Source organism: Catharus ustulatus, chromosome 23, assembly GCF_009819885.2.
Source record: "Catharus ustulatus isolate bCatUst1 chromosome 23, bCatUst1.pri.v2, whole genome shotgun sequence".
NCBI lineage: Eukaryota > Metazoa > Chordata > Aves > Passeriformes > Turdidae > Catharus > Catharus ustulatus.
Genome location: NC_046243.1, coordinates 204,049 through 217,017, shown reverse-complemented (window position 1 = coordinate 217,017; position 12,969 = coordinate 204,049). Strand labels below are relative to the sequence as shown.

The window sequence follows — 12,969 nt, the reverse complement described above, 5'->3', positions numbered from 1 at the left end:
ACAACTCGGGGCTGCTTTGGTTATTTCCTGCTGGGTTTGGGGGTTTGGGGGAGTCGGGGCCACCCTCGGGGGCCGGTAAGGCTGAGGAAAAATCCAGGAAAAAAATCCAGGATAAATCCAGGAGGAGCCAACCCCAGAGAGCAGCGAGTGCTGGAGGTGCAGAGTGCAATTAGAAGGGGGAATTAATGAAGGGATAATTAATGAAGGGGTAATTAATACTGCAGTGGGCAGGGGATGCGGTGCCAAAAGTGCCACAGCCGGGGAGAAGGGAATTCCCATCCAGAATTCCCAATGGGATCAGGGATTTCCATCCGGAATTCCCAGAGGGATCAGGAATTCCCATCCGGAATTCCCAGTGGGATCAGGGATTTCCATCCGGAATTCCCAGAGGGATCAGGGATTCCCATCCTGAATTCCCAGTGGGATCAGGGATTTCCTTTCCAGAATTCCCGGTGGGATCAAGGATTTCCCATCCAGAATTCCCAATGGGATCAGGGATTTCCCATCCGGAATTCCCAGTGGGATCAGGGATTTCCCATCCGGAATTCCCAATGGGATCAGGGATTTCCATCCAGAATTTCCAGAGGGATCAGGGATTTCCCATCCAGAATTCCCAATGGGATCAAGGATTTCCCATCTGGAATTCCCAGTGGGATCAGGGATTTCCCATCCAGAATTCCCAGTGGGATCAGGGATTTCCTATCCAGAATTCCCAGTGGGATCAGGAAAGGGGAACGATCCCAGGGCCAGGCAGGCCCGGGGCAGGGTGGCAGGAGCAAGGACGTGCCCAGCCCTCTCGGGGGCGCCTTCTGGATTTTTAGGAATTCTCTTTTGAAGTCAAAAGGGAAAGGAAGCAACAGCGCCACCAGAAAATCCCCGGCGGTGTCAGAGGAGGGCGCAGGGTCCGGGTGTGCTGCAGGCTCCAGCTGTGCTGCAGGCTCCAGCTGTGCTGCAGGCTCCAGCTGTGCTGCAAGATCCAGCTGTGGCTGTGGCTGCAGGATCCAGCTGTGCCGCAGGATCCAGCTGTGCTGCAGGATCCAGCTGTGGCTGTGGCTGCAGGCTCCAGCTGCGGCTGCAGGATCCAGCTGTGCTGCAGGATCCAGCTGTGGCTGCAGGCTCCAGCTGTGCTGCGGGATCCAGCTGTGCTGCAGGATCCAGCTGTGCTGCAGGATCCAGCTGTGCTGCAGGATCCAGCTGTGGCTGTGGCTGCAGGATCCAGCTGTGGCCCCGCAGCACCGGGGGCTGCACAAAGTGCTTTATTCGCCGGGGAAAGGCAGGAGAACATCCCGGGAGCGCTGAGCAGAGAGCTGCGACCCCCCAGACCCAAATCCCAAACCCCAAACCCCAAACCCCGAACCCCGAACCCCAAACCCCAAACCCCAAATCCCGAACCCCAAACCCCTCAGCATTTCTTCCTGAGCAGCTCCTGCAGGTACCGCGCCACCTCCGTGGCCGATTCCCAGGGCACCACGGCGGCCTGGAACGCTCCTGGCTGCTTCTCCTGGCTCTCCTGGATCAGCCTGTGCATGGGGTAACCCTTCCTGGGGAAAGCCACGTCCGCCGCCCTCAGAATCCCCGAGGGACAGAAATCGTTGGCTCCGTCCCCCACGTAGAGGACGCGCTGGAACTCCACGTCCTGCGCCCTCTCCCGCAGGTACTCGCTGAGGATTTTCCTCTTGCACATGTTGGCCGGGCACCGCGGGCACTTGTGGCTGTGGTAGGGCCCCAAGGTGAGGAACCCACGGCGGTCGATGCTGGCCGGGTTGCTGAAGATTTTTCGGAAGAGCGAGCGAAGCCCGGCCGCGCTCAGCTTGGCCTCGATGCCGAACGTGTTGGCGTCGGAGATGAGAATCAGCTCCAGGAGCTCGTGGTGCTTGGAGAGGAACTGGAAGAGCTCGGCCATGCCGGGGGACAGCGGGATGTTCTCGTAGACAGCCCTGAAGTCGGCGGGGCTCACGCCCTGCTCGCCCAGGAAGGCGAGCACTCGCCGCATGTGCTCGTTGTAGGAGCCGCCCTCGGGGCTGTGGCGCAGCGGCTCCGGCAGGTCCCGGCCCCGCAGGACGGAATCATCGCTGTTCTCGTCCACGATGGTTTCGTCGAAGTCAAACACGAGCAGGAAGCGGGGAGGCTGCGCTGAGGTCATTCCTGAACCCTGGGAGGGGGAGAGCCCGAAGGGTTTGGGGTGTGGGGGCTCCAAACATTCCCCACCCTGGGAGAGATCCTGCTGGAATTGGGGTGTGGGGATTCTGATCCTGCTGGTTTGGGGTGTGGGGGTTCTGATCCTGCTGGTATTGGGGTGTGGGGTCACTGATCCCTCTGGAATTGGGGTGTGGGGAGCTCTGACATGATGATTTTGGGGTGTGGGGTCACTGATCCTGCTGGTTTGGGGTGTGGGGGTTCTGATCCTGCTGGAATTGGGGTGTGGGGTCACTGGTCCTGCTGGTTTGGGGTGTGGGGGTTCTGATCCTGCTGGAATTGGGGTGTGGGGTCACTGGTCCTGCTGGTTTGGGGTGTGGGGTCACTGATCCTGCTGCTATTGGGGTGTGGGGGGCTTTGACCTCACTGGTATTGGGGTTTAGGGTCACTGACCCCGCTGGTATTGGGGTGTGGGGGTTCTGATCCTGCTGGTATTGGGGTGTGGGGTCACTGACCTCGCTGGTATTGGGGTGTGGGGGCTCCAAACATTCCCAGACCCTGTGGGGGGCTCTGACCCCGCTGGTATTGGGGTGTGGGGGCTCTGACCCTGATGGGTTTGGGGTGTGGGGACTCCAAACATTCCCCACCCTGCGAGAGATCCTGCTGGAATTGGGGTGTGGGGGCTCTGACCTCCCTGGTATTGGGGTTTAGGGTCACTGACCCCGCTGGAATTGGGGTGTGGGGTCACTGATCCTGCTGCTATTGGGGTGTGGGGGTCACTGACCCTGATGGTGTTGGGGTGTGGGAGGCTCTGACCTTGATGATTTTGGGGTGTGGGGACTCTGATCCTGATGGTATTGGGGTGTGGGGGCTTTGACCTCAGTGGTATTGGGGTGTGGGGGCTCTGACCTGATGGGTTTGGGGTGTGGGGGCTCCAAACATTCCCCACCTTGGGAGAGATCCTGCTGCTATTGGGGTGTGGGGTCACCAACTCTGATGGGTTTGGGGTGTGGCGACTCTGACCCCGCCGGAATTGGAGTTTGGGGTCACTGACCCCGCTGGTTTTGGGGTTTAGGGTCACTGATCCCGCTGTATTGGGGTTTGGGGTCACTGTCCCCGCTGGTATTGGGGTGTGGGGTCACCAACTCTGATGGTGTCGGGGTGTGAGGGGCTCTGACCCCGCTGGTTTTGGGGTGTGGGGACTCCAATCCCACTGATATTGGGGTGTGGCGACTCTGCCCCAGCTGATATTGAGGTGTGGGGTCACTGACCCTGATGGTTTTGGGGTGTGGGGGCTCCAGTCATTCCCATCCCCTGTGCAGGGACAGACCCCGCCAGAATTGGGGTTCGGGGTCACTGACCCCGCTGGTGTTGGGGTGTGGGGTCACTGCCCCCGCTGTATTGGGGTTCGGGGTCACTGACCCCATTGTTTTTGGGGTCTGGGGTCACTGCCCCCGTTGGTTTTGGGGTTCGGGGTCACTGACCCCGTTGTTTTTGGGGCCTCCCTGAGCCCGGTGTGACCAGCCCAGCCGGGCCGGGAGGGGTTAATCCCCCCCGGCAGGCCCGGCCTAACCCTGATCCTGCCCACAAAGGGATCACCCTGTGCCACTAATCCCGGCCCGAGGTCACTGTGCCTCCGGCTGCGGGGACAGCGGGGACAGCGGGACAGGGGGACAGGGGGGACAGCGGGGACAGGGGGACAGCGGGGACAGCGGGACAGAGGGACAGGGGGACAGCGGGGACAGGGGGGACAGCGGGGACAGGGGGGACAGGGGGGACAGCGGGGACAGGGGGACAGGGGGACAGAGGGACAGGGGGACAGCGGGGACAGCAGGGACAGTGGGGGGAGAGGGGACAGGGGGACAGGAGGGACAGGGGGACATGGGGACAGCGGGGACAGTGGGACAGGGGGACAGCGGGGACAGGGGGGACAGGGGGACAGCGGGGACAGGAGGGGACAGCGGGGACAGGAGGGGACAGCGGGACAGGGGGGACAGGGGGAGAGCGGGGACAGCTGGGACAGGGGGCACAGGGGGTGACAGCCCAGCCTGGTCCTGTGTCACCTCTGGGACAGGGGGGACAGCGGGGACAGCTGGGATAGAGGGGACAGCACAGCCTGGTCCTTCTGTGCCACCTCTGGGACAGCTGGGACAGGGGACACAGAGCGGACAGCCCAGCCGGGTCCTGTGCCACCTTGGGGACACAGAGGGGACAGCCCAGCCGGGTCCTGTGCCACCTTGGGGACATCTGGGACAGGGGACATAGTGGGGACAGCCCAGCCCGGTCTGGTGCCACCTTGGGGACACCCCACAAACCCCAAACCAGCCCGGTCTGGCGCCCCCCGGGGTGGGATTGTGATTTTTTGGGGGTGGCAGCGGTGACAGGGGACAGTGGCACTGACCTTAAACAGGCATGGCAGCCCCACGCCCTGGCAGCACCTCCTCATGCTGGCACCATCCCCGGGCTCAGGGCTGCGGACACAGAAAAAAAATGGGAATTTGGTCAATCCCGAGGGTTTTCCTGGATATTCCCGAGGTTCTGGGAGGAATTGAAGGGGAGCTGAGGGTGCTGAAAGGTTCTGATCCCTCCGGGAGGACGGAGGGGGAACAGGAAAAAAAAATTAAATGGGAAGAAAAATGAGAACGGCAAAAAAAATGGGAAGAGAAAAAAAAAAACCGGGAAGAAATAAAAATACCGAGGGCAGGAAAAATAAATCGGGAATAGCAAAAATATCTGGGAAGAGCGGGAGCGGCAAAAAAAATAGGAATAGGAAAAAAAAATTTAAAAACTCCCAACCTCCCCCCCCCCAAAAATCATAAAAAACAACCCCGGGAAGAGCAAAAATCCCCAGGAAGAGCGAAAAAACCCCAGGAAGAGCGGCCCTGCTCCAATACCCCCGATTTTCTTCCACCATCACTACTCTGGGATGTTCCTCTGGATGCGGAAATTCTCCTGGAGCGGCACCAAAACCGGAATTCTGCCGACCCCTGCTGGCCCGCGGAGAGGGGAAAGCTCAAAATAATAAAAAAAAAAAGCTGGAAAATTGGGAATATCGCGGTGGGAATCGGAGCCGGGCACCGGGAGCTCGGCTTAGCCGAGGATTCCGGATCGGCTGAAGGTGATTTGTGGGGGATTTGGCTGGAGCCGAGCCCGGTTCCCGACTATTTTGGGAACAAACACGATCCATGACTCTGCTGGAATAAAAATCCGCGGCTGCGGCGGCACCTGGTGCAAAAAAAAACGGAGCCCGCGGCGAAATCCGGGCTGGAAATGTTGGAAAAATCCCTTTTTTTGTGAGGCCTGGAACCGCACTTTGGGTGTTTCTCTGCTAAAAAAAGCCCGTCCGAAATTAAGGGTTTATTTGCAGACAAAATCTGGAGCCAAAATAAAACCACAGCCAGGCTGGGAGAGGCCGAAAATTTAAAAAAAAGGGATTGAAAGGAAAGTGGGAATGGAATTTTGGTCAGTGCTTGGTCGCTGGCAGCAGGGAGAAAATAATTTGGGATGAAGTTTTAGGGAGAGTTTAAAAAAACTCCAGGGTGGCCTGGGGACAGCGAAAAAAAAAACCCCAAAAAAATCCCTCTGGGCAGAGGGTTTGGGGTTTGCGGATGGGAAAATTCCAGGGACGGAATTTGGGATTTTGGGGCAGGTGAGGTCAGGCAGAGCCCCTGAGGTGGAGCCGCCTCTCCCGAAATTTGTCCCGGGACATCAAAACCGGTCCCGAGCCGAGCCCGAATCCAGCCCCGGCTCTCCCGGGATCGATCCCGCGGCTCCAAATCCCTGGAAATTCAAACCCAGTCCCAGTCCCCACCCAGGGCCGATTCCTGCGGGATTTTCTGAGGGGTTTCCAGGGAGCAGCGGGACAATCCCAGCCCCCCAAAAACGGCCCCAAAACCGCCCCAAAATCGGTCCCAAAACCACCTAAAAATCAGCCCCAAACTGCCCCAAAATCGGCTCCAAAACGGGCACAAAATTGGTCCAAAACCGCCCTAAAATCGGCCCCAAAATTCTCCCAAATCCGCCCCAAAATCGGCTCCAAAACTGCCCCAAAACCGCCCGAAAAATGCGATGCAGGAGTTATTTCGGGATTGGATCCCAATAAATTATTTCGGGATTGGATCCCAGTGGGTTATTTCGGGATTGGATCCCAGTGGGTTATTTGGGATTGGATCCCAGTGAGTTATTTCGGGATTGGATCCCTGTGGGTTATTTCGGGATTGGATCCCTGTGGGTTATTTTGGGATTGGATCCCAGTGAGTTATTTGGGATTGGATCCCAGTGAGTTATTTCGGGATTGGATCCCTGTGAGATATTTCGGGATTGGATCCCAATAAATTATTTCGGGATTGGATCCCAGTAAATTATTTCGGGATTGGATCCCTGTGAGTTATTTTGGGATTGGAATCCTCTGAAGGGCTGCGGGACACCTGGAATCCCGTAAAATCCAAAATCTTTGGGATAAGGAAAAGAAAATCCCGACCCGACAAAAGAACTCAACCAGCCCGAATTCCCAGCTCCACCCTGATCCCACAGGACGGGGAAAAAAAAAAATTTAGGAATTTTTTTCCCGGATTTAAATGAATCCACCCAGCGGGAAGGGAAATCCCGGCGGGAGCGGATCCCGGGACACCCCAAAAAATTAAAAAGGAATTGAAGCAGCCGCATTTCCCTAAAAATAATAATAAATTAAAAAGCGCAGCCGGAAAGTCGGGACGGAAAATAAAAATAAAAGGGAAAATTGCTGAGGAATTAAAAGTTTCGACTCCCCGAGTTTGGGAAAACGCCGGGGAATTGCCGGGGATCGTTTCCTGCGCCCCGAATTTTTGGGGTTTTGGGGGAGCCGGAGCCGGGGTCGGGACAGGAGCCGGGAGCGAGCCGGGAAATCCCGGGATAGCGGGGAAATCCCGGGATAGCGGGGAAATCCCGGGATAGCGGGGAAATCCCGGGATACCGGGAGAATTCCGGGACAGCGGCGCTCTCGGAGGTTTTTAACCCCAAAGACGGTTCGGGTTAAATATTCGGATTTTCAGCGATCTCAAACCCAACTTCTGCCCTGGAGCGAATTCCAGCTCCGGGACAGAATTCCCGGGAAACCGAGCGGGGACAATCCCGGTGCCCCAAAAGCCACGAGGGGAGAACCGGGAGCGGGACTCGATCCTGGATCCAAACCCGAACCCCGGAGGGGGAGGAAATGCGGGAATTAACGGGAAATCCCTGGCAAGGAGCGCTTGGAGCCCCGGGGTGCCCCCGTTCCTCCCCGGGCTCCGCTTTTCCCCGAATTCCCGGGGACGGGAACGGGCGGAGCCGTCCCGGTCACCTCGGGTGACCGCGCTGCTCCGGCTCCTCCCGGTGTTTGTTTTTCCTGCCGGGAATCCGCGGTGTCCCCGCAGCCCCGGGCTCGCCCGGTTCGGTCCCGGAACGGATCCAGCCCCGAATCCCGGATCCCACCGGGGCCGCTCGCCCGGTGCCACCGGGCCGGGAGCGGCTGCGGCTCCGGTACCGGCACAGCCCCTCCCCGAGCTCCTCCCGGTACCGGCGGGGCTGGATCGCGGCCGCTCCGTGCCCGGGTGGCATTTCCCGGTACCGGCAGCAGCCGCGGCGGTACCGGCAGGGTCCGACCGTACCGGCACCCCCCGGTACCGGCACCATCAGCTCCGCTCCCGGCAGGATCCCAGCGGGTGGAGACCCCCGGTACCGGCACCATCCGATCCCGGCAGAGTCCAGCATGGGGGGACCCGCTGGTACCGGCAGCAGCCGTGGCAGATCCGGCGTCTCCCGGTACCGCTGCGGTGCCGCCTGTCGCCTCCTTACCGGGTCGGAACCTGCCGGGATCTCCCGGTCCGCCCCGGTGCCGGAGTGTGCGGGGGCGGCGCGGGGGCAGCCCGGGCTCGGGGCCGCTCCGGGGCCGGTTCGGGGCTGGTTCGGGGCCGGTTCGGGGCCGGTGCCGCCGCCGGCGCTGCCGCGAGCGCGGCCCCTTTAAGGCGACGCCACCGGGGCCGCGCGGAGCCGCCGCAGTGCGCCTACGTCATCACGGCTCAGCCAATGGCAGCGCAGATTCCCCGCCGCGGAGGGGCGGGGCCTCCCAAGCCACGCCCCCTCCCCGTGTCCCGGTCCCGCCGCCGCCCCCGCCCCGCTGCCAAAAGTTCCCAAATCGGGAAAAAAACAACAAAAAAAAAATCGCGGTTTGTCCCCGCCCGGCCCGGTGGAACCGAGCCCAGGGGGAGGTTCTGCCCCCGGAGCCGCCCAGGCTGGCGCTCCGCAAAACGCCCGAATTGTCCCCAAAATAACGGCGGGGACGCTCGGGGGGGCTCGGTCCGGGCGGGGCCGGTTCGGGAGCCGCAAAATGACAGAGCGGCTCCGAGCCCCGCCCGGGCTGCGCCGCTATCGCGGGGCCGCAGGAGCCGCCGAGATAAAAATATCGGGACGGAGCACCGGGAGGGACCGGGCGGCACCGGGAGGGACGGGCGGCACCGGGACGGGCCGGGCTGGAACCCGAACCGGGAGGGGGGAGCCCGAACCGGGCTGGAGCCCAAACCCGGCGGGGGGAGCCCGAACAGGGCATGGAGAGCCCGAACCGGGCTGGAGACCGAACCGGACTGGAGCCCGAACCGGGCATGGGGAGCCCGAACCCGGCGGGGGGAGCCAGGACCGGGCGGGGGGAGCCCAAACCGGGAGGGGGGAGTCCAAAACCGGGCATGGGGAACCCGAACCGGGCTGGAGCCCGGACCCGCCGGGGGGAGCCCGAACCGGGCTGGAACCCGAACCGAGCGGGGGGAACCCAAACCGGGCAGGAGGAGCCCAAACCGGGCTGGAGCCCGAACCGGGCAGGGGGAGCCCGAACAGGGCAGGAGGAGCCCGGACCCGGCGGGGGGAGCCCGGACCCGGCGGGGGGAGCCCAGACCCGCCGAGGTTTTTAATTAAACGTGTCCAGGAACGGAAGGCGCGGCCGGGATTCCAAAGGTCGGGTTTGGCTCCCCAGCCTGGCAGTGCCACGTCGGTGTCGCTGTCCCGGCCCCGAAAATTCCGAGTTTTGCTCGGTTTGGGGAAATTCGGGAGGGTCCCGGTGCTGAGCCTGCCCCGCCGGCGGCTCCTGGGGAGCACCCGGGAATTCCTTAGGGAATTCTTTAAGGGAATTCTTTTAGGGAATTCTTTTAGTGAGTTCTCTTCGGGAATTCTTTTAGTGAGTTCTTGCAGGGAATTCTTTTAGTGAGTTCTTTTAGGGAATTCTTTTAGTGAGTTCTTTTAGGGAATTGTTTTAGGGAATTCATTTAGGGAATTCTTTTAGTGAGTTCTTTTAGTGAATTCTTTAAGGGAATTCTTTTAAGGAATGGTTTTCGGGAATGGTTTTCGGGAATTCTTTTAGGGAATTCTTTCAGGGAAGTGTTTTAGGGAATTGTCTTAGTGAATTCTTTTAGTGAGTTCTTTTAATGAATTCTTTTAGGGAATGGTTTTAGGGAATGGTTTTAGGGAAGTGTTTTAGGGAATGGTTTTAGGGAAGTGTTCCACCCCTCCTCAGCCCGGGCTCTGTGATTGTTCTCTCCGCTCCCCCAGGACCTTTCCCCGCCGCTGGAGCCGCTCCAGCCGAGATTCCAAAGGGCGAATTCCCAAAGGGCGAATTCCCAAAGGGCTCCCGGCCCTGCCCTGGGGCTCCGGCGGGGCGAAGAACAGCCGGGATTATCCTGGGATCGTTCCGGGATCGTTCCGGGATCGTTCCGGGATCATTCCGGACCCATTCCGGGACTATCCCGGGATCTTCTCGATCCCATCCCGGTCCCATCTCAAATCCATCCCGGACTCATTTCGGATTCATCCCGGATCTTCCCAGACCCATTCTGGACCCATCCCGGGATCTCCCCGGACCTATCCTGGGATCACTCGGGACTCTTCCCGGTCCCATCTCGGGATCATCCCGGACTCATCCCAGGCACATTCCGGACCCATCTCGGGATCATTCCGGACTCAGGCTCAACCCCAGTCCCACCCCGGACCCATCCCAGTCCCGTCTCAGTCCCATCCCTGTCCCAGTTCCATCCCTGACCCATCCCAGTCCCGTCCCAGTCCCATTCCTGTCCCAGTCCCATCCCAGTCCTATCCCAGTTCCATTCCTGTCCCGTCCCAGTCCTATTCCAGTCCCAGTCCCACCCCAGCCCTATCCCAGTCCTGTCCCAGTTCCATCCCAGTCCCATCCCGTCCCAGTCCCAGTCCCACCCCAGTCCCGTCCCTGTCCCAGTCCAGTCCCATCTCAACCCCAGTCTCATCCCAGTCCCCTCCCAGTCCCATGCCGTCCCAGTCCCAGTCCCATCCCAGTCCCGCCCCGGACCCATCCCTGTCCCAGTTCCATCCCAGTCCCAGTCCCGTCCCAGTCCCAGTCTCACCCCAGTTCCATCCCAGTTCCATCCCAGTCCCGTCCCAGTCCGGCCCGGTCTCTCCCGGTGATTTTCCCCCGCCCGGCGCTGCTGAGTCCCCTCGGGAGCCTCTTCCCAACCCCTGGAATTCCCGCAGCTCCCGGGCCAGCCCCGCTGCTCCAGCTCTGTCCCGAATTTGGGGATTTTTTGGGGATTTTTTTGGGATTTTTGTCACCCCCAGCGCGTCCCCTCAAAAGTTTGGGGATCCCCGAGGGATGAGGAAACTTCCAGCTCCCGTCCTGCCCGCACCAAAATTCCTCCAAAATTCAGGATTTGTTAGAGCAGCACATCCCCGAGGCTTGGATAAAATTCCATTATTAATAAGGGAGGGGAAACCCTCCAAAAAATGGAAATTGAATTATTAAATCCCTGCATTTTAAACCAAATTTTTTGATTTTTTTTTCCTGGAATAAATCCCACCCCGCCCTCCCAGCATCTCACATCACCAGACCGGGAAGAGGGGTTGGAATTTTTAATCTTCTTCCACAGAAAGGAAGTTCATAAAATTCTCAGAATGATCCGATACAGAGCTGAAGAACAGGAAAAAAAAACCGTCCCAGATTCTGGAATTCTTGGAAGAGCAGCCTGGAATCCCAGAGAATTTATTGAGAAGGGAAAAATAAAAAATTCAGTAAAACCTGGAATATAAATCATGGAGCAAAAAATTTGTTTGGTTTTTTTTTTTAGCATTTAAAAATCAGATTATCCCAGGCCTGAGCAGGAAATTGTGGCACCAATGAATGCAGAGAATTCCAGGGAATTCAGGGTTGGAATTTTTCCTGCCAGGAGGGAAGAGAAGGATTTAAATATTCTGGAGATTTTTTTTTTTGTTAAAGTAATTTCTTTCACCAGGAGGGGCTTTCAGCTCTGCCAAAAAATGAGATTTTGGGGCTCCAAGTTCCCAATGTTATGGAAAACCCAAATCCAGGATTAGGAAAATGCTGGGAAATCATCCAGGGAGGAGCAAATTCCAGAGGTTTTCCCAGCCCAGCTTTGTCCTGGGGGAGAATTTTGCATTTTATGGCTGAAAATGAATCCCCAAAAATCAGAAATTCCCCCTGGGAATCTCGGGATGTGGAGTTTGGGGGGAGTGGGGTGGGAAAAGCGGCACCAAAGGAGGAATTCCTGGGAAAAAAAAGGGAATTCCAGAGGGGGAGAGAATTCCTGGATCCTGGGGGGAGAAAAATCCAACCTGGGGGTTCTGAGGGATCCCCCTGGAACTGCAGCCCTTGGAATGGGGGAACTCCCACAGGAACAGCAAAAAAAAAATCCCAAAATTCCTAAAATCCATCCTGGATTGCTGGGATGGAGCTGCCCAGGAACGCCCAGGGCTGTGGAGCAGCTGCAGCCCCAAAATCTCCCTGTCCCAAAAACGGGCAGGAGCTCCTGGGGATTCCCTGATTCCACTGAAATTCCAAAAATTCCCTGATCCCACTGCAATCCTGGGAATTCCCTGATCCCACTGAAATTCCAAAAATTCCCTGATCCCACTGCAATCCCCAATCCCAGAAATTCTGGGAATCCCCTGATCAAATTCCCTGATCCCACTGAAATCCCAGGAATTCCAGCAATTCCCTGTCCCTGATCCCCCTGCAATCCCGGGAATTCTCTGATCTCACTGAAATTCCAGGAATTCCCTGATCCCACTGAAATTCCAGGAATTCCCTTATCCCACTGAAATTCCAGGAATTCCAGGAATTCCCTGATCCCTCTGCAATCCCCAATCCCAGAAATTCTGGGAATTCCCTGATCAAATTCCCTGCTCCTCCTGCATTATCCTCTCCAGGAATTCCAGGAACTCCCTGATCCCCCTGCATTCCTCATTCCCAGAAATTCTGGGAATCCCCTGATCAAATTCCCTGATCCCACTGAAATCCCAGGAATTCCCTGACCCCACTGAAATCTCCAATCCCAGAAATTTCAGGAATTCCCTGATCCCACTGCACTCCCCTCTCCAGGAATTCCCTGATCCCCCTGCATTCCCTCATCTCAAAAATCCCAGCAATTCCCTGATCCCACTGAAATCTCCAATCCCAGAAATTCTGGGAATTCCTTGATCCCCCTGCATTCCCCATTCCCAGGAATTCCAGCAATTCCCTGATCCCACTGCAATCCCAGGAATTCCAGGAATTCCCTGATCCCACTGAATCCCCCATTTCCAGGAATTCCCTGATCTCCCTGCATTCCCCTCTCCCAGAAATTTTGGGAATTCCCTGATCAAATTTCCTGATCCCACTGCATTTCCTGGTCCCAGGAATTCCCTGATTCCTGATCCTCTCCCAGGAATTCCCTGATCCCACTGCAATCCCAGGAATTCCAGGAATTCCCTGATCAAATTCCCTGATCCCACAGAATTCCCTGGTCTCAGAAATTCTGGGAATTCCCTGATCCCACTGCAATCCCAGGAATTCCCTGATCCCACTGCATT

At 58.1% G+C, this 12,969-nt stretch overlaps 1 protein-coding gene across 3 annotated transcripts; it reads right to left on the bottom strand.

Moving 5' to 3' along the window:
• Positions 1 to 1,384: 1,384 nt before the first annotated feature.
• Positions 1,385 to 8,033, bottom strand: PHOSPHO1 (phosphoethanolamine/phosphocholine phosphatase 1). 3 transcript variants are annotated; one of them, XM_033078906.1, is made up of 3 exons: positions 7,948 to 8,033; positions 4,538 to 4,607; positions 1,385 to 2,152 (listed from the first exon to the last, which is right to left on the bottom strand). In XM_033078906.1, the coding sequence occupies exons 2-3, from the start codon at positions 4,580 to 4,582 to the stop codon at positions 1,403 to 1,405; spliced, it is 795 nt and encodes a 264-aa protein (XP_032934797.1). In that variant the 5' UTR covers positions 4,583 to 4,607; positions 7,948 to 8,033; the 3' UTR covers positions 1,385 to 1,402. The 3 variants fall into 3 exon arrangements, with proteins under 3 accessions (XP_032934797.1, XP_032934796.1, XP_032934798.1); XM_033078905.1 differs by lacking the exon at positions 7,948 to 8,033 and adding an exon at positions 5,031 to 5,707; XM_033078907.2 differs by lacking the exon at positions 7,948 to 8,033 and adding an exon at positions 5,057 to 5,707.
• Positions 8,034 to 12,969: the final 4,936 nt, after the last annotated feature.

Bases quoted from the DNA above. Each gene is read 5' to 3' on its own strand.
- PHOSPHO1 (XM_033078905.1), bottom strand. From the start codon at position 5,050: ATGGTGGAAGAAAATCGGGG. The intron at 4,608-5,030 runs GTATTGGAGCAG...CTGTGTCCGCAG, and splicing joins ATGGTGGAAGAAAATCGGGG to CCCTGAGCCCGGGGATGGTG. The intron at 2,153-4,537 runs GTCAGTGCCACT...TCCCCCTCCCAG, and splicing joins GGCTGCCATGCCTGTTTAAG to GGTTCAGGAATGACCTCAGC.